General features: G+C 43.8%; 1 protein-coding gene across 2 annotated transcripts in view; it reads left to right on the top strand.

Annotated features, from left to right (window-relative positions):
- Positions 1–241: 241 nt before the first annotated feature.
- Positions 242–21246, top strand: part of adamtsl2 (ADAMTS-like 2) — a 43054-nt gene continuing 22049 nt past the window's right edge. Inside the window, exons 1-8 of one of the 2 annotated variants that reach the window (XM_042000570.1) lie at positions 242–424; positions 2350–2413; positions 13151–13253; positions 17212–17354; positions 18029–18104; positions 18252–18354; positions 18477–18622; positions 20489–20612. In XM_042000570.1, the coding sequence (XP_041856504.1) occupies positions 13152–13253; positions 17212–17354; positions 18029–18104; positions 18252–18354; positions 18477–18622; positions 20489–20612 (694 nt within the window). In that variant the 5' untranslated portion in view covers positions 242–424; positions 2350–2413; position 13151. Of the gene's footprint in view, positions 425–2337; positions 2414–13150; positions 13254–17211; positions 17355–18028; positions 18105–18251; positions 18355–18476; positions 18623–20488; positions 20613–21246 lie in introns of both variants that reach the window. The other variant, XM_042000569.1, reaches the window with a different exon arrangement.

Raw genomic sequence — 21246 nt, 5'->3', positions numbered from 1 at the left:
GCTTCCCGTCTACTCTTCATCCCAACAACAGCCAACCTGAGATGCCAACAAACCCAGAGCTGGTCACTCCTTTCTAACTTATTTCTAACTCCTCTGATCCTCCCACCTTCTCCCTCTGCTGCTCCTGCTGGCTGGAGAGGAGGAGGAGGAGGAAGAGGGATGCAGGGCGAGCACACCTTACCTCCCTCCCTTCTTCACTTTCTTCCTCCCTCTCTCTGTCTCTCCCTCTTCACTCCACAGCGACAGCAGCTCTCACCCACACAACACAACACATTACAGCCGTCGCTAGCTAGCTAACATACATCCACACCCTGCACACACACAACACACACACACACACACACCCACACACACGCACACACACACACACACTGAGTGGCATCCTCCACACAGACCAAGACGCCCTTGGACTGCTGCAGGCGAGGTGAGTGTGTAAATATTTATAACCTCCTCACCGTGTGTTCTGCTGGGATTTGTGTACTTCCTGATCCAGTGTGTTCATGTTCTGGTGTGTGTGTGTGTGTGTGTGTGTCGTTGCTGTTGCGGTTTGCTTCTGCTGTGTGTGTGTGTTTATGGGCTACACTAGAGCCAATGAGACTAGTGTTTTGCACCAGACCAAAACAAATTCACAAAATAATGCTGACTCTACCTCAGAGGAGTGTGTGTTTTTGTGCAGGCGTGCGGTCATGTGTGTTCCTGGAGAGGCCCGAGTCTGTCTGGAAACTTGTCAGCTGTTGGGAGATATGTGTGTGTGTACATGCATGTGTGTGTGGTGACGTAGAGGCTTACATTCATACTAGTCCTACCTGTCAAACTGTGTTCAGCTGCAGAAAGTTTGCAGGAATAAAACCTCCACACATCTTCTCTGTCGGCTTCTATTCCCACACGTCAACCTAACAGCGTAGACAGCTCACATCTGATTGGGCTCCTGTTGCTTAGAGACGACTTTACTGACTGAGGCTCGCTGCTCCATGCAACACCTTAACTCTTAAAAGGAAGGTTTTCTTTACTTTTTATGCTCCAGCTTTTCATCTGAGTAAATACAATCAGCTGCTTAGAAACCAGTCAGTTGTTCCTGATAATAAACTAAACTGGAAAAGTCACACAAACTAAATAAAATGCCCAAATCTTCTGCATTGCTGATTCAACTAGTTTTTTTTTAATGTCAGAAATCATTGTTTATATCAGTGGTTCCCCTTCTGGGGCCCCCCAAAGAGCACAGGGGTAAAATGTTAAATGGCTGATTACTGACCGGGTTTATCTTTTACTAAAGACTCCAGTCAGTCTTTCCAGTAAAGGGATTATTTCATCATCCATCTCTATCAGAAACCTTTTATGACCTAATGTTCAGTTAACATGAATTTATCTGTTGTGGTTTTCTCTGAAAAAAGCTGCGTATTCTGGTTTTAATGGATGATGATATGAGGAAAACAGCAGGAAATCTTGTGTAACTCATCAACAACATGTTCATTTTAAATGGAGGGTTTTTGTGTCACATTTACCTGCACAGAATGAGATACTGGGGAACTATTTTTCCTCCTTTGAAATGTTTTTGATTCAGACATTCTGGAAATGCCGGGTGGTGTTCCTGGGAATCCAGCTCTGAAGGGTGAGTCAATAAATAGGTCATAGTTCAAGTGTGAGCCTCTGTTTGCCCCCCGGGGGGGCGGCTAAACTCTGCTGACCTCCCTTTGGTTTCTCAGAGTCTTTTTCCTTCTTTCCTCCTTCCCTCTTATCTGCTGTATTTGGACTTCAGTCCTGTGCAGGGGGCCAAGGAGAGCCTTGAATCCCTCCAACCACCAGCAGTTTGGCTCATAAAGCAAAAAGCAGTGACTGAATCTGCCTTCTGAGAAGCAGACACCCACAACCACAGCCTTCTCCTCCGAGTCTGACCACTGTGGGCTTTGAGGCTTTGGAAGACAGACAGTGACACACTGGGGGTCGTGTGATCACTGATGTGTCACAGAGTTGTTTCCATGTTAAGAAATCTGAAGCATGTATTGGTCATGTGACCTGCTGACGCTCCACGCTCATGTTCGGTTCGAAGCTTTCTCTCATGTAGAAAACATCTGTCAGGTTGTGCAGGTGATGCATTCTGGAGGTGAAACTCCATGTTCTGTGGTTCCAGCATGTTTCATACCTGAGAAAAAGACTCGGGATGTCCAGCACCTTCCATGGCAGCAGTGTGTGAATCAGGGTGGGAGGTCAATCCACAGATGCTTCAGTCCCTGATGAGCTGGAGGTTTGTTTTGTCTTTGATCTCATGAGAATATAAGGTTGACATTACTTTATCTGGTCCTTTTGTTTTCTTTTTTCCTTTCTTGTCTCCTGCACAAGCCTGGAGACGAGCCTGGAGACGAGCCTGGAGACGAGCCTGGAGACGAGCCTGGAGACGAGCCTGGAGACGAGCTCGGTATGTAAATCCAGTTTGGTGCGCAGCATGCTTCAGCTGATGGAGGAGATTGCTGGTGGACCAGAGTTGGTTCATCTTCCTTCAGTTTGATTTTGCCTGTCAAATATTTAGAAAGACCTGCGTCCCCCCAGTTGCTAAAACTGATGGATGTATTTATAATATGTTAATTAGCAACCTTGAAACTCACTTTTCTTTAGAAAGAACCATAACCTCCAAAATGAAGAAGAACTTACTCCTCTATGTAAAACAAACTCAAACCCTGTTGGTTCGTTTACGCTCCCTTCATGTCCATAGATGGGTAAACACATGCTCGCCATGCATGCTTTGCTTCTGCGTGGTTGTTCAGTAATACGTCCACTAGAGGGCAGAGTTCAGTGTTCACCTTCAAGATCTGATGTCAGTTTATGAAACAAGCATGGTGGTGGTGTTTTATTCTTTGTTCCTTTTGCTGGCCTCATGGCGTCCAACGCTACTGCTTCGTTTGCTAGGTTTGGCTACACATCCGCAAGCGCTCAGAAAAAATGTTGTAACGTGCAGCTAATGAAGCAGAGGTGGGAGAAAAAGCTTCATCCATGTGCGTATTTAATGTTGCCTCATGCTTCGTCTAAATATGTCTGCACAGAAATGAGCCAGTCCTCGTCAAACTGCGTCGAGTCTGGTACACACTGATATCTAGCGGCTTTATAAAACTGTTAGGGAGTTCTTGTCTCCATTCACATCTGTGTTTATTCTCTATTCTCTCTTGTTACCCTTTTTTGGTGGAGATCAACTCAAAATGGTCACCCAGCATTTTAACGTGTTACAGGCCACTGGTGAGCTACAAAAGGGGCACCTAGCCCACCGGTCAGAATATAAACCAGGGGGAGGAACCGCTACCAGCAGCCGGTCAGCCTGATAAGTCAGCACTTTCTACTCTGTGTAAAACCCTCATTTCAAACATTTGTTATTGATATTGCAGGTGTCCACAGCATCTGGATCAGGTCCAGTATTAAATCAGAATGTTCAGCGCTGGTCTGAGGTATCGGTCCGAACGTTCCTCTAAGAGGACGAACTGCTGCTGTCTGTCTGCTCAGGCTGCCAGCACTACAAAAACAAGGTGGAGAGGCGAGGGGCCCCAGGGGTCCATCGGGGTGGGGACGGCACAGGGCCGAGGGAGGGGGAGATGGTGTTTACTTTCGTCCTCTTCGCCTGCCTTGCCTGGCTGCTGGGAAATAACAGCAGAGGAAAGAGGAAGACCCTGTTTGGACTGGGGAGACAGACTCCTGCAGGGATTTTGAGACTGAAAGTTGTTTCGGTGTTTCTTGATTAGCTTCTCTAACATGTCTGAGCAAAACTTTTCTGTATTTATATAAAAATGACAAATGTTTCAGAAGGCAAACTGAGAAACAGACTGTAAATCTAGAAAAACCTGTGTGTTTATGTGTAAAGACTCACTGTCCACTTTACCAGGTCCACCTACTTCCTGTTAACGCAAACATCCAACCAGCCAATCACACAGCAGCATGTAGACGTGGTGAAGATGACTTGCTAAAGTTCAACTTGAGCATCAGGATGAGGAAGAAAGAGGATTTAAGAGACCTTGAACGTGGCATGGTTGCTGGTCTGAGTATTTACTGGGATTTCCACCCACAACCATCTCCAGGGTTTCCAGAGATGGTCTGAAGAAGAGAAAACATCCAGAGCAGCAGTTGTCTGGACCAGGATGCAGCAGAAGACACACCGGGTGCCTCCTGCCAGCTAAGAACAGGAAACTGAGGCTACAATTCACACACACTCACCAACACTGGACAATAGAAGATGGAGAAACGTTGCTGGTCTGATGAGTCTCCATTTCAGCTCCACATTCAGATGCTCGGCTCAGAATCTGCTGGAAACATCATGAAAACATGGATCCATCCTGCCTTGGATCAACGCTACAGGCTGCTACTGGTGTGATGGTGGGGGGGAGATTTTCTTGGTCCACTTTGGACCCCTTAGTACCAACGTGGCCTGGTTTAACCAGCACAGCCTACCTGAGTATTGTTGCTGACCATGTCCATCCCTTTATGACCACAGTGGAGCATCTTCTGATGCTACTTCCAGCAGGATAATGCACCATGTCACAAAGCTCAGATCATCTCCACCTGCTTTCTAGAACATGACGATGAGTTCACTGGACTCCAACGGCCTCCACAGCCACCAGATCTCAGTCCAGTAGAGCAGCTTTGGGATGTGGTGGAACGGGAGATTCTCATCATGGATGCAGCCGACAAACCTGCAGCAACTGTGTGATGCTGTCATGTCGATATGGAGAAAACCTCTGAGGAAGGTTTCCACCTCCTGCTTCCACCTATCACACCAGGATTAAAAAGGTTCTGGAAGGAAAGGGAGTCCAAGGTTGACATCAAGTTTATTTACAGCACATTTAAAAACAACTTAAGGTAACCAAAGTGCTTGATATTTAATAGAAATTTACAGCTAAGGTAATAAAAGTAATAAAATATAAATAATAATAAACTTATTTGCAGACACAGGTCCTTAAAACACACATACAGGATGAAATAATAAGAAAAGAGGAAACCAAACATGATTAGTGCACATTAAAACACATCAGGCTGTGAACCCAGTGCTGTCTCAGTGTAGAAGTGAATGGACAGCAGAGTTTCAGAGGGCTAGCCAGGGCTGCTATGATACGCTTTTCTGACTTATCCAGTCAACACATAAAACTAAACATGAGCTGCCTCAAGACGGCAGTTGGCACCCTTGTGGCCACAAACAAGTGACTGGCATTGCGCCACCTAGGTACACCAAGCAGCAACCTCATGGCATCATTACAGGCGACCTCGAGCCTCTCGGACTTTTTTTCCTGTAGTTTGACCACAGCTGACCAGTTTAAAACGGTGTGACAGGTTCTGAACAGAGAGCACTTCACAGAATCAGAGCACATAGAGAATTCCCTTATCAGCGTGTTCACTTGAGCATAAATTTTACAGCGTTGTCGATGGACGTCTTTGTTGTCCCTCCAGTCATCAGATATGACGTGGCCTAAATTTCCTTACAGACAGTCAGAGGACCGTTAGACAGGAAAACACAGGAAAGGCTGAATTCCTATCATTAGCGCTTCTAGCATCATTATTTGGCTTTCCTTAGCATTATATTCTATATATAATCTACGGCGTACTGAGAACACACCTTCAACGTTTGCTGTAAACCAGCACCACGTGGAGCAGGATCAGGTCGTCGGCATGCAGGAGGAGACTGACAGCAGCGTTCTCCACAAGACATCCAGTGTTTGCCTTATTTAACGGATGAGATGGGTCATCCATATAAATAAAATAGGGATAAAATTCCTTCTTGACGTACTCCGTTACTAAGATGAAATGGAGAAGAAACAACACTGACCTGGAATGTGTGATGGGCATAACCAAAAGGATAAAACGCTCACCAAAAATGTAGGAACACCTCTATCTAGTAATTTTACAAATAATTTTTCATGATTGATTCTGTCAAATACCGTAGATGCAACAATAAAGTAAAGAAATACTGATGAATTATGGCTTTGTACAGTTAAGTACAATCTCTTTAAGAGCGTAAATACGCAGGTCAGTACTGTTTTTCTTTTAAAACCAAACGGATTGTCAGTGGTGAGAATATACTTTTCTAGTTTTGACAAAAGTATTCTTTCCAGGACTTTAGACAAGATACTGGCTAATGCAACATGTTGATAATTGTCTAAACCATTGAGTCTACCAGCCTCATGCTTCAGCACAGGAACAACATTACAGCCATGATGGCTGAGGCCGAACACCATGAACCAGAAACCCTGTGAAAATGAGCGTCTGGCCGGCACGTTTTAAATGTCCTGCAGCGATGCGGTCCACACCACAGGCTTTGTTAGCATCCAAAGCTTTACTAGCATCATGAACCCCTGCTGCCCCCACCGTCTGCAGCGAGCAAAGGATGAACCTGGCCGTAATCTAAAAGCCTCTCTAGCAGCATGATGCTCAGCCACCACATCAGTCCACCCAGGTCTGATGTTCGGTACCTTACAACTACTTTTATGAAAAGGCTCGATGGCAGCATGAAGACATTTCACAATAACATCATACGTAGCACATAGTTGGTCAGCGTCATGCACTTCATTGCAGTTAATATCTGCGCACATTAGGGCCTCTTTACGCGATTCAGTATTTTTAACAGACCGTCATCAGTGAGTATCCCTCCAAATACTTTTTACTCAGTTCTGACCAGTCTCATTTTCTTCTGGATGCAGCAATACTGTTACTGGCCACCAGGGGGACATTTTCAGCATTGAACAGTGCAGCAAAAGGTATGTGATCAGAGGTGGCAGGACTAGAACATCTCCACATTTTCCAGTGTGTCATGACAGAGGTGAAACTTGTATCAGGCTAGAGAGATTTACTTGATACAGATAATTTAGAATCAATGCAAAACTGCTGCAGATGTTTTGCAAATAAGGAGTTACAATCAGACACGTCTGCATTAAAATCATCCATGACGTACACACAAGATGAGCTGTTGTCCTCTATGCTCGTAACATTCACAAGGTGTATATACATTCAAAATAGTACATTTTTTCTCATTATAATTAAAGTCTCGCCCTATGGCCCAATCAACATTCAGACGCACCACCTTCACCAGTGGGTCATATCTGATGCTCCATATAATGGCTACACCACCAGCTATCCTACCACCAACCAGTCTAGTACTGAGATCGGTGGTGGAATCTCCAGCCCCATGGAAGTTAACTTGTCAAGGTCTTTTTGGCCATCCATGTTTTTGAAGGCACAAAATGTCACACTGGTTCAAAAGTGTGTCCACAACCATGCATGTAGGATCCCAGTGTAACCTACTCGCAAACCGCGAGTGTTGTATGAAACCACACACATTATTTACCTTTATAAAAACCAAGAAAAAAACTAATTATGCAGCTAGAACAGTGAAGATGAAGAGGTGAAGCTTTATCTGTGATTTCTACATGGAAAAACCACAAAAACGCCTCTGAGTTCTTTGTCTGGAACATCTGAGAGAAACTGGCTGGATGACCTCGCTGCTCTAAAAAAGTGATTCACGCTTATTTTCAATTTTCGGGTTTTAGGATTACTTAGACAGTTTCAGTGGATTTTTACTGCATAGGGAAGTAGATCTGGATGTCATCTGCTGAACAACAGAAGGGAATATTAAAATTCCTGAAAATACATCCCAGAGAACATACACAGATTGAAAAGCAGTGAGAGGAGCGCTACAAAAATTCCTTAAATGAATAGAATAGAATAGGAATAGAATAGGAATAGAAAACCTCGTCTTAGTCAGGTGTGATTTAAACCTGGTTAACTGGTCAAGTCTAGATTACAGAAACCAGGCAGCTACCACCAGAAACCACTCGGCATTGTTGGGCTGTATAGCTGATGTCCAACCCGGAGCCACAACGTAATTAATGTCCTCTCAGACCTCCTCCGTTCATGACGCTGCCTCTTTTTATGTCTCTTTCTGAGAATGAGCATCAACATGAGCTCTTCCATTGTCATCTTGTTTGTTATTGTCTGAAACTGATGCCAGAACTTGGACATGAACTCTGAACCCTGCACTGCCCTCTAGTGGATGTGTAGGCTAACAAATAAGCTAACATGCTAACATCAGGGATGTGTGGAAGTATAAACACAGTGACGTTTAAAATGGATGTACATATTTATGTACATAACGTGAGCATAAATGAGCCTTAAGAAGAGATGTTTGGATACTGCAACCTGATTAAAAACCAGACTGGAACTTTGTCCTTTCAGGGTTTTCAGCATCTGGTTTACTTCAGAGTTTGTTTCTAATCTGAGAAAATCAGGTCTGCTTCTAAAAGTTGTTTCACCAGCAAAATTATGATCAGATATTCATTTTGTTGATCTGAGTTGGTGCAGATCCTGAAAAACAGAAGGCCCAACATGGAGCCTTGAGGAACTCGACTAGTCGGCAAAAAAAAAACAATAAAAAAACACATGCACAATAAAGTCCGCCAGGGGAAGAATATGGCCAGGGAACAAACGGCGGCAGAAGATGTCAAAAGTCTGAAATAACTTCAAGTTAAACTTATAAAATAAATTAAATACATGTGAGGTTTGTAAAGCGGACCTTGTGTAACACAAAGTACGTCTGCAACGCTTGAACATTTAAAGAGGAGGAATGTTGGACTTATTTAACAACCTCATGCAAGATTTCAAAGCTGGAAGTGAAATAAAATCCATTTAATAATCATGAGATACAACATCCGATTGGTGGACTAGTCGTTCTAATAGTCGGTGACTAATCGACCATCAGAATAGTTATTAGCTGCAGCTCTACTGAGCAATAGAAGGCCCAACATGGAGCCTTGAGGAACTCTGCATGTCATCTTTGTTTTAGTAGATCCATAGTGGGTTCGGGTCTGGAGGACCTCAGTTCAGGTTCCTGGGTTGGCAGCTGAGATGAACCACTCATCACTACCAACTGGACTCTGGCCTGGCAGCCAAATGCTCCTTGTTTAACTAGGATAAGAGATTCCCGCCCAGTTTTCCAGTTCAGTTCAGACTGACTGCGTCAGAACCAGAAACTTCTGCAGCTCCGTTTTTAGATAGATCTCAAGACTTCCATAAGGAGAGTTTTAGTTCTGTGGTCCAAGTTCTGACAGAAAGACAACAAAACAACTATCAAGTACCAAGAATGAATAAATCAGTTGAAATAAACAGCTTTTTAATGATTTTACTCAGATGGATGGTTATTTTGGATGGATATGCCCTGAATGCGTTTTATTTTTTATTGTTATGACCAAACTGACGTAGATAAATGACCCTTCCAGGTCGAGGCGCACGTGAGGGCAGTGGTTCTGCTTGAAGTCATACAAATGTGTGTGTGTTTATTTGAGGGCTTTTGCATGACTGTAAGTGAACAGTATGAGCGTGCACCATTGTGTGTGTGTGTGGAGTCACGCCATTGGCTGAGTCTATCCTCATGCGTGGCGGTGTCTGACAGAGTGTCCTTCTCCTCTGTGAATGTGTGTGTGTTTGGCAGCTGGCTGGTCTCCAGCTGTGTCTGGTTGGATAATCAAGTCCAGGTGCTGCTGCGCCTGCTTTAAGACACCTGTCACCAATATTTAGTGCCAGAGAAAGCCAGACTTCATACGGGCGAGGCGAGCTCTTTGCTTATTTTAACAAGGCTGCCTAACTGGATCTGAGGGTGCAGGATGTACAAGGAGCTCTTTGCTGAAAGTGCATATGAGTCGTCAGGAATCATTCAGGTCTGCAGTGTTTTCTGATCAACATTTAGAAAATCCAGAATAATTAAAATTATATTAATAATCCATTTAGAGTTGGTTGTATATTGTGAGGTAGCAACACATCCACATGGTTGCTGTAAGGCAGCTGTGCTGTGAACCCATGCAGGTATTAAGCTTCATATCAGAGCAGGTTTTTCTCCTCGTTTCTCAGTTGTTTGGAAATAAATACACAATAATGATCGGACATTTAGCCAAAGCAACATTTAGCAGGCAACTGTAGATGTGTTTAACGTCTGCAGTTCATCCCAATGAGGCTGATCCAGACTTTCTGATGGACTTTTATGTGATATGTGGACCTTTTGCTTCTATAGAATAAATATCAACCTTAATCACTGGCATCAGGGGAATGTGGACACCTTAACAATAATACCATAATGTCTAGGAGTGGGGCTTTAACGTGTTAATTCTGATTAATTAATTACAAAAAAAGAACTCGTTAAAAAATTTAACAAATTAATTGCAATGTGAATTCAATGTGGAACATTTGTCAGCGCTTGAATTCCTGATACACCGATTAAACGGCTTCTAAATGTAGCGTCAAAGTCTGTAACAGCTTTTAACGAGTTTTCAGACTAAAAATCGACCAGCGACAACTCAAGCAACTTGGAAGCAAGTTTACTCTTTTCAGTGAGGAACAGGTGCTGCTGCAGGACCCTCCCCTATCCAGAAAGACACACCTGCAGTCATAGGACGCCTCCGCCGGAGTGTCGCTCAGAGCGGGAAACGTTCTCCTCCTCCTTACACTCGTTTTAATCGAGTCCTACCATTTTACAGAACAGTTCGCCTCACATCTCACCTGCTTCTTGTGATTTAATTGTTGATGATTTTACCAGTAAACTCAGGTCCACCCTGGACTCTGCAGCTCCTCTCAGGATTAAACATATTAACAAAAACAAAGCCCACCTCGGAAAAATGAAAAAGAAGCCGCAGAAGAGCAGAAAGAAGGTGGAGAAAGACCAAATTAATCATTTAACTATATACCATACAGCAATAAGTCAAGCAAGACCAAGATTATTACAGAAAACCACAAGGATCCAAAGACCCTTAATAAAGTCATTTAACCCTTTTAAAGACGCGGGTGTTAACAGATGTTTAACAGATGTTAAATGTTTGCAGCTCATTTTATGAATTAAACTGATTCTATTAGATCGGGTTTTAACAACATTGCATCAGTTTTTGTTCTGGACATCTTTGTTCCGGTTGATGCAGAGATGGTTAATAAAGGAAACCTGTCCACCAGGGGGGCTGCAGGCCAAACGACAGCTTCTTCCCATCCCCTCCTGTTTATAAACCTGTCTGCACCTTTTTGGAGGCTGATATTTTAAACACTGAATTTGAAAATGAAATTTCAGTTGAGAAAAGAACAGTCAAACCGTATGGTTCCTAAAATAAAACATCCAACATCGTTGACGAGGTCTCACACCCAGAAGAAGTAGCTGAAGCATTTTGAATTTTGGATAAAAAGCTTTGTGATACACAAAAGAAACTGGAAGCTCTGTTTAAGGACCCTAATTTAGCAAAACTCTGAGTCAGAAGCAGATGAATTATAGCACCAATTAGAGAAAGTGAGATACGAGATGTAATCAAAACACTGAAAAACAGCAAGTCCTCTGGCACAGATGGCCTACCGAGCCAGTTCTATAAAACCTTTATGGAGGAGCTTGTCCAAAACGTTGTCAGGTCTTCAGTTAGGCCTTACAGGAAAATGACCCACCAAAAAGCTGCTCAGAAGCCATAATAGCAGTAATCCACAAGGAAGGGAAGGAGCTGCTGGACTGTGGTGCCTATAGGCCAATCAGCCTGCTGGGGAATGACTTTAAATTCCATATTGGCAAATAGGATGCAGAAATACTTCAACTGGTTCAGAATGCAGCAGCCCGGGTCATCACAAGAACCGCGTCCACCCGTCACATCACCCCTGTCCTGCAGCAGCTCCGCTGGCTCCCCGTCACCTACCGCAAGTCCTGCTGTTCACCTACACAGCCATCCATCACCTCACTCCTCCCCACCTTTCTGACCTCCTCCATGTCTCCATACCAGTCTGTTCCCTCAGATCCTCCATCCACCTCACCGTCCCCCCGCCCACCTTGTTATCTCCCCCAGACCTCCGTAACCTTGATTCAGTACAGCTGTTCCAAACTTTAAACCGTCATACTCCCTGTAATATCTCACACCGCTCTTTATTATTGTTTTATGCATCCTTTTATTTATGAGTGTATTTACTGATTTATTGTTATGCTTGTGTTTTATCTTGTAAGGGGACCTTGAGCACCACAAATAAAATGTATTATTATTATTATTATTAATGTTCTGTGACCAGATATGATGGTAACAACAATTATAATGTGAACACTGAGTTTCCTCCTGTCAGATACTGTATTATTGATTGGTTGGTTGTGATGATGGAGCATCTAAAACTGCCGTTGCTTTAATAAATCAGAGCTTTCACTGACTCACTAAACTCCTGCAGGGACCCTCCTTTTCCTGTGTCTGTGCCTTTACATTCAGACATCTACATTTCCTTATAGTCTGAGCAGCCATACAAAGGCCTCCCTGTGTAAAGTCCAAGGAAACTTACCTTCATCCTTCCAGCACATTGGAGCTTGTTTGACTTATTACACGGGCCCCTCTGCTGTCCAACTACCCCGTCTCCCACACCTGTGGCCTCTCAGCAGCCTGTCTGTGTCACCGTCCACCTTCCAGCTGCAGCCTGCCAGCGCGGTGGAATACCTGCATCCTGCTGCACGGCCTGCAGCTGTCTTTCCTGAGCTTTGCTGATGTACTTGGAAACCCGACAGTGTGTTGTGTTACATTCAGAGCAGAGTTCAGTGGCTGCTGTCATCCAGAACATCTTCTACATACAAAAAACAGACTTTTATCACAGAAATCATGTGACATTATGTCTGTGACTTTATTAAATGAGCAGGTTTTGGGAATGTTGGAACAAGCCTGATGTGATTTGCTGTGCTACAGCCTCCTCTCTCTGCAGGGATAAAGTCGGCATCAGCTCGGCAGGTATCCCTCTGAACGAGCACCGATGCAGCCGGAGGAGGGATTTCACTGCAGAGCAAGAGAGGAAATCTTACAACCACAAATGTGCTCTCATGGTGTGAAAAAATCCAGCTTTAGACCCTTCTGTGGGTTTGGAAGCTGAGAGGCCTCAAATTAGAGTGGGGAAAAAAAAACATACCCACACGTCTCTGCAATATGTTTTCATCCACAGCTCACTCCAGCGTCTGGCCACAAGAAGTCATTAGTGGTCAGGATGTTTCCCTTCATGCCCCTTCCTGTTAAAGGCTCATCACTCGCTGCCTTCATCGAAAAAGCTGAACCTGTCTGCAGCATTTTGCTGGTGATGATTTTCTGGATCTACTGGACAGGAAGCAGGTTTGTGCTGCAGATTAACTGAATCTTTCTCTCTCGTTCTCTTGGATCAGGATGAGGGTGTGGTCATGGCAGTGTGGGGAGACGGGTGTGGTTCTGCTGGGTTTCCTGACCCTGGCGGTGTCTGTGGGAAACCTGTCCACCAGGGGGCTGCAGGTACAGAAACTTCACCTCCTTTGGGCCTTTTTACACAAACAAAGAAACTACATGTTTCTTCCAATCACAGGTCAGTCATGTGATCTGATGAAAGTGCTGTTCATGTGAGGTTGACCCTGCCAGGGTCCATCTGCAGTGTTAGAATGGGAAGAAGCAGTAAAATAAGACCAGGCAGCTACATGCTAATTGAACAGAAGATCTGGCTCCCAGTTTTTTCCTTTTGCTACTCAGTAGTGATATTTCATTCATGGACGAGCTGGTTCTAAGAGCCGGTTCTTTCCAGTGAACGAGAAGAACCGATTCCTGTCTGAGAGACAAGTCTTTAGAAGGTTATTTTGATGGACACCATACCTACTACCTACTATTGCTACTCTTATGACAAAAAAATAATAAAAACTGTTTGCCAGCAAACAAACACTCATAGCTGCTAAAGTAGATTAAAATAGAAGCTCTGAGTGAATCTAAAAGAAGAGTCGACTCTTTTAAAGTAGCCGAGTCAAAAGAGCCGAACTTCACATCACTAATGCTCATACCAAGACGCTGATCAGTAGGGATGTGTGATACTGCAAAATTTGGTATCGATCCGATACCAAGTACATGAAAGGCTGGTATCATTTATACCGACACCTTTTAAGTTAATATGCTGATGCAAACAGATGAAAATCTGGAATTAATCATTAATTTTAAACACATTAACACATAAACAACAAAGTTATAACTCATACTATTTTAAAAATGGCTGCATGCCCACCGTCAAGACGAAGTTGATGCATCTTTGGGACGTCTGATTGTGACCAATCGGCGCCACCGCCAGCTAGGTGTTAAAACCGCGCCTATCCTGTGATTAATCCAATTAATCCCCAGTTATAGATAACCACAGCAATCTGTGGTTTAAAGTCATCTCTCTCTTACTCTCTCTCTCTCTCTCTTTCTCTTTCTTCCTTTCTCTGATATGGTCTCTCGGCCTCTCACTGCTCAGCTTCACACCTTTACAAGCAGCTCAGAACACATTCCAGCTTTCAGTCTGATGAATCTGTCTGAATGAAGGGCTACAGCCATCGGCCTGAGTTAATGCTGTTAATCCACATCAGGAATGTAAGAAATGCTGTAACACAAAATGCCGTGACGCTGGTGTTGTGACGTGCGCGCCTCTGACCATCCAACATTCATCCTGCAGCTGTTTCCACACAACTCGCTTCCTGAACACCACCAGCTGTTAAAGCTGGAATTTCTCTATTGTCCCCTTTGTTGGTGTTAATCATCTGCTGTATAAAATCTCTCTGAACTGAGAAAACAGAAAATAAATCTATTATCATCAATATTAGTCATAATTCATTCAAAATAAATATTTTAACAACAGTCCCAGATGAAAGGCAAAGATGCTGGTGTGTTCGTCCACCAGCCAGAATCACTTTAACCTGTAATGTGCTTTCAGGAAAAAGGAGAAATTGTGTTTAAAAAGTAAATTAATAGAATTATTGCTGTGTGTTAACATACAGATCCAAGCCATGTGAGTACTTCATGGACTCCTGTAAGGCTGAGATTAACAGAACTTTTCTACCTTTTATCTCCAGTTTTGTAAGTGTAACAAATAAAATCTACAAGTACAAAAATATTGTCCCACATTTTATACAACTACACAGGAACCAATCAGATTTCTCCAATCCCTGACCAGTCACGTGGCGCTCTGTGACTGGTCAGATCAATAAAAGCTTCCTAATTAAAACTGGAACTGTGAGATGAATAAGAGCAGCATTGTGCTGGTTCACGCTGAACCAGTTCAAAGTTTCATTTAAGTCTTTGTAGGTTAGAAATGAGAATGAAAGACTTGTGAATGAAAATAAATTAAAGTGTTTAGTTATACTAAACCTTAAATTCTATCACATGAATAGATGCATGTTTAACAAATGTGTGGACAGAGGACGAAAATAACCTTTTCAGTGGAACAAGGTCATATTTTCATTGATGAAGCTGATCTTCTGACATAGCTTACATATCTCCCTCGTTCTGCTGGGGGACTTCAGTGGCCACGTGGGCAATGACAGCGAGACCTGGAGGAGGATCTGAGTCCGAGTGGCCACCTGGAGCTGTGGCCGTAAGATTGTCGGTGCCTGTCACAGCGGAAATTCCCAAACTCGTTGGTCGACACCAGCAGTGAGGGATGCCGTCACGCTGAAAAAAAGAGTCCTATCAGGCCTTTTTGGCCTGTGGGACTCCAGAGGCAGCTAATGGGTATTGGCAGTGACTCAGGGGCTGAGGCAAAAACCCGTGCATGAGGAGTTTGGAGAGGCCATGGAGAATGACTTTTAGACAGCTTCGAAGAGATTCTGGTCCACCGTCTGGCGGATCAGGAGGGGGAAGCAGTGCTCTGTCAACACTGTGTACAGTGGGGATGGGGGGCTGCTGGTCTGCTCGACTCGGGACGTTTTGGGTCGGTTGGAGAAATACTTCAAAGACCTCCTCAATCTACGTTCCTACCCTCACCTATGGCCACGAGCTGTGGGAAGTGACCGAAAGAACGAGATTGCGAATACAAGCGGCTGAAATGAGTTTTCTCCGCAGGGTGGCCGGGCTCTCCCTTAGAGATAGGATGAGAAGCTCGGTGATCCAGGAGGGGCTCAGAGTAGAGTCGCTGCTCCTCCACATCGAGAGGAGCCAGATGAGGTGGTCGGGCATCTGGTTTGGATGCCTCCTGGACGCCTCCCTGGTGAGGTGTTCCGGGCACGTCCCACCGGAAAGAGGCCCCGGGGAAGACCCAGGACACGCTGGACGGACTACATCTCTCACCTGGCTTGGGAACGCCTCGGGATCCCCCCCCAGACGAGCCAGCAAATGTGGCCTGGGAGAGGGAAGTCTGGGCTTCACTCATTAGGCAGCTGCCCCCGCAACCCGACCCCAGATAAGTGGAAGAAATGGATGGATAGATGGCACTTTTATAAATATGCCAGATTAAGCTAAAGAACTGCTTTGTAATCTGTTGTCTTTGGTCAGATCTTACAATGGCTCCCTAAATTGTGAGGAAAACAAATATCCATCTATCCAAAACTAAACTCGTGATAAAACAGTGTGCAGTAGCAGTGTGGGCTACTACTTCATTACTCCCTTAAATTTGATTTACATCTCACCTGTTTTCTGACCTGTTTCTAGTTTTTTGTTTTTACTTCCACATACTGTGAAACATGGGCCAGAAACGGCTCCTCAGGGACAAACGTCTTTTTTAATTGACCTGAAGTGTAATTTTTCAAACCAGAGGATTCCACTAGGGGGAATCAGAGAACTCAGACCAGATAGAGATGCTGAGTTTGTCGGCTGGAAACAAAACAATAAACAGATGAAAGAAGAAGTCAGTGACTGGGCAGAAAAAAACCATGTCAGCAGCATCACAGAGGGTCAGTACAGACTCCAAACATCTGGTCGAACTGGTCTCTACACTGCCCCCTACTGGTTACTGCAATATTGCAGCATGCTAACGCATAGTGTTAATTTCTGAGGACTTTATTCTGTGTTTTACTGTGTTTTTAGTCTGATTACTAATTTCACAGATGTGAAATAAAATCATAAATATCAGATTCGATTCAGTGTTTGAGCTGAAATGTTTCTAATTAAACTTAAAACATGAGTAGCTTCTTCCCAAAAGACCATAATATGATTATCTTTCTTATTATCATTATCAGTGTGTATTGATTGAAATTTGATAATTCAAACAGGATGGAATAATAACTGAGAGAACTAACAACCGAAACAAGGCAGGTAATCAGTGAACTCGTGGACAGGAAGGAAAACTGAACAAGGACACAAGTCCAAGTCCAACCCGAAAACGAGCAGAACATGGAAAGAAAAACTCACTATGGACCAGAAAAAAACTAAAAAAAAAAAACTAAAATATGCAGCATGGAAATCCAACGGATGCAGAATGTTAACACACTGTGACAGTTTGTATGTGTGTTTCTACGTCCAGGAGGAGGGCGTGGCCTCCAACAGTCTGGAGGAGGAGCTAGAGGTGACCACATACTGGTGGGGCGAGTGGGCCAAATGGACCGCCTGCACTCGGACCTGCGGAGGGGGAGTGATGTCGCAGGAGAGACACTGCCTCAAACAAAGGTCGGTCGGTGGGTCGGTGGGTCAGTCGGTGGGTCGATCCTAGTCTTTGTATAAAATTAGAGATGGGTATTTCAGGTGATTTTTGAAGTCGACTAGTCAGGCCAATCAAAATTAATTAGTCGTGACATCATCATGACGCCATCAGTAATGAAATGAAAAACACTTTATCTCTAAATGGAAACTGTAAATTGTGTGAGATGTTATCTGTGTGTGTGTTTCATAAGCGTGTGTTGTGTAGATGAAGTGTGTCAGGAAGACGTCAGGATGTGCAAACCTGGTTTCTCTGACTGCGACGTTCAGACTCCCACAGTGGTCTCACACACATCGAATGCACTGCACAGGATTTCCTACACAAATAAAATAAAGAAACTGTCCTGATTGATGTTTAGTGATATAAAAGAGTGTTAAAAACCTCTCCAGGTGTACGTTCATGCCTTTTTAACTTGAACACACCTGCAGATTTACAGGATCTCCGGAGAGAAAATAACAAAATACATAAAGCAGTAAATTAATTATTATTTATTTCAAATAGTCACACAGAATTTAAATGACTTACTTTTAATAATCCGTTTATCTATCATCATCATCATCATCATCATCATCTCAGTGATTTCAGTCAGACATTTGGTTTCAATCTGTTTTTATTTCTCCAAATGTTTGTTTTCTGATTAAAGGAAAAAAGTTGCTGCTGGAAAGGACAACATGACCTGCACAGGAACTGCCAAGAAATATCGTCTCTGCAACACTAAAGTGAGTCGCAGACATCCAGCTCACACCTCCTCACGTTATTTCGCTTCGCCGTTAAAAGCAGCGGTCCCTGAGAGCTCAGGACCAAAACCTTATAATGAGTTCTATAATAAAGCGTAAAAGCAGGTCTGCTCTGTCTGTGGGAAACAGGACTGTCCTGCCACTGGGAGGAGCTTCAGGGAAGAGCAGTGCTGGTCCTTCAACTCCCAGATCTACAGTGGGAAGAACTACCAGTGGAAACCTCTTTATCCTGGTAATAATTCCAGTAAAATCCCCTGACAGCTGCTTCCTCATCAGCATCTCTCTTTCTGAGTGAGTTTAAAGCAGAAAAGGCAGCTATAAGACGATAACAGAGATCTTCCATCTTGTCTTCAGATGATTATATTCATATCTCCAGCAACCCCTGCGACCTTCACTGCACCACGACCGACGGCCAGAGGCAGCTCATGGTGGCGGCACGAGACGGGACGTCCTGCAAATACAGCAGCTACCGCGGGGTCTGCGTGGACGGTAAATGTGAGGTGAGTCCGGCATCGGCTTCCAGTGCTGCTGCAGAAGCATCTCAGTGTGACTGAAAGGCCTTGATTTCATATCCAGCATCCCACACACATCACTTCACTCGTAAGATCAGAGATTTAAAATCATGAACAGATCTGAACTGACCCATGAGCAACATTTACATCAGAAACAGGGGAAGATCTCTGCATCGCAGTGCTCCTTAAAACACAGTAAGAGAAGAGTCAGCCTTTCCAAGCCAAAGAGCCATTTTCCTCCGCCAGCTAAATAAGACCCGTTTAGAGACGCAGAAAAAAGACAACTTATCATTTTTGATAAATATCTACTCTAGGACACATTTTTATTTCAGGTTTTAGGTTTTAAAATAAAGAAAAACAAAACTTTTGCACTGGACAGACTTTCTTCTGTGGGATGTAAATGTTTGTGGAAAATTATGTGGAAAAAAGTCCAAAGTTTCCAACCTGACAAGAAAAACAGATAAAAATGATTCCTGGTACTTTTAGTGTCATTATGTTGTGGAAATTCAGTGCAATTATTCCATGGAAAAACTGAAAACATGCTAAAAACCTGCATTTGTTGTTATATCCAGATTTGAAAACATTCAGTTGGTTCTTTAGCATTTTAGACATTAATTAAGAGCCAGTGTGGAAGGTCCAGTTACAGCTCCAGAGCCGCAGGTTGAACACCCCTGCTCCGGTGGGTATTCTCCTGTGCTTGTGCCACGTGTTGGCTTAATTCCCAGAAGTTCCTCAGAGTTTACTCCACGGAGAAAGACTGACAGCTGGGAAGTATCTGATATGTTGCTGCTTTCACCCACTTCCAGGGAATTCACAAGGAAATCTTTTCCCTTTCCGTCAGCTGCTGTTGCAGGTTGGTTGCAACCATGTTTCTGCTCGGCGTGATGTTTAAAAATGCTCTCCTCTTGTCTGGACACTCGACTTTAGCCATGCATCCTTTCACAAGCTCTTCCTCTGTAAAAAGCTGGAAGGATTTAGCCAGCTCAGCAGCTGCATCACTTAGTGGTTTCACTTTCATGAACTCAGTCTGCGATGATACTGAACTCCTTAGTTTCTGCTGCATGTCCAGATCCAGCTACCTGTCCTTGTGTTTTGTTCTTTAACATCAGCTCCACACAAGACGAACGGGTCTACCTTTCACGTTACCTGTCTTCAAACTCCGTTTTCAGAGTTCACCTTTTGTTTTACCATTTTCAGGTATAGCTTAAATTTCCCTTTAGGTTACTACATGAAGCAACAGACACATCAGCACACCTTCAGGCCTTGGTTGCCGTGACGATGGACAACTCTACAAATCCCAGTGCAAGCCAGAATTTTTAAGTATGTTGCTGCATGATCAGTATGTTGGTAGTCCAGCTCTCATCCTGCAGGCCTACTGTAAAAGCAACGGGCCTTGAGTTTGACACGTGGTCGTCAAACTTTGCTTTTTTCCTTAAATTATGAAAACTCGACTTACTGTGGTGTTAATGTGTCAGTCCAAAGTCTAAACCCAAGATTTACAGCTGTAGACTTAAAGTGCATGGCCAGGGGACCCAGCTCAACAGGAGGGTCCTGGAGGGCCACAGTCCTGCAGGCCTACATGTTTACCTGCTCCAACACACCTGATTCAAATTAAATGTCTCTCCTCAACAGCTTGATGTCAAGTTCTTCCCATTAATCTGATTCAGGAAACATCAAAAACCTGCAGGACAGCTGGCCTGGAGGACAAGCGAGCGCCTCACCAGGCAGTCGCTGCATCGGCACCTTTTTCTGACATTTTCTAGTGTCAGAAAAGTCACATTATTTTCCAAAGTGCTTCATCGTGACATGAAATGACTACTTCTGTGTTCACTTTCACCTGTGTTTGCCCCCCAGCCAATCGGATGTGACGGGGTACTATTCTCCTCCAACACCTTGGATAAATGTGGCGTTTGTCAAGGAGACGGCAGCAGCTGCAGCAGAGTCACCGGAAACTTCCACCGCGGGGCCTCCACTCTGGGTAAGCCTACAAACATTCCCCGTTCCCCCCATGACTCTGTTTCCAAAAGGTTGGGCTGATTTATTTTGCTCTTATGCTGTTTGAAACGTGTGATTTGTGGAAGTTCAGTCAACATCTGGGGTGCCTTCACACACTGCTAAGTTAAAATCACATGATGTTTATTTATAAAGCACTGAGTTTTTAAACTGGTGGGGGATTTTGCAACCACTCCAACATCGAATCAGATAAAAACCAAAATATGCAGCATTGCCCAGCCCTTATCACAACTTAAAACCTTTAAAATACATTATTTATTTCAGGCAAACATGTAGTGTAGCCTTATCAAACCACACAGTTTGCCAGGCTGAGAGCGCCTGATCTATCTTCTTCATTTCTTCATCCACCACTGTACTTTAAATATATTTTTTCCTTTTACATCTCTTTTCTGTTTCAAACTGCTAATCTGTTAAGTGTGTCAAGTACATTGTATTTTTGCATCTTACAGTTTAATTTTACTCTTTCTGTGGATGATGGATGGATGATGGATGGATGGATGATGGATGGATGGATGGATGGATGGATGGATGGATGGATGATGGATGGATGGATGGATGGATGGATGGATGGATGGATGGATGGATGGATGGATGGATAG

The sequence above is a fragment of the Melanotaenia boesemani genome, chromosome 11, assembly GCF_017639745.1.
Source record: "Melanotaenia boesemani isolate fMelBoe1 chromosome 11, fMelBoe1.pri, whole genome shotgun sequence".
Lineage (NCBI taxonomy): Eukaryota > Metazoa > Chordata > Actinopteri > Atheriniformes > Melanotaeniidae > Melanotaenia > Melanotaenia boesemani.
Note: the sequence above shows the minus strand (reverse complement) of the source record. Positions and strands in the feature narration are given on the sequence as shown.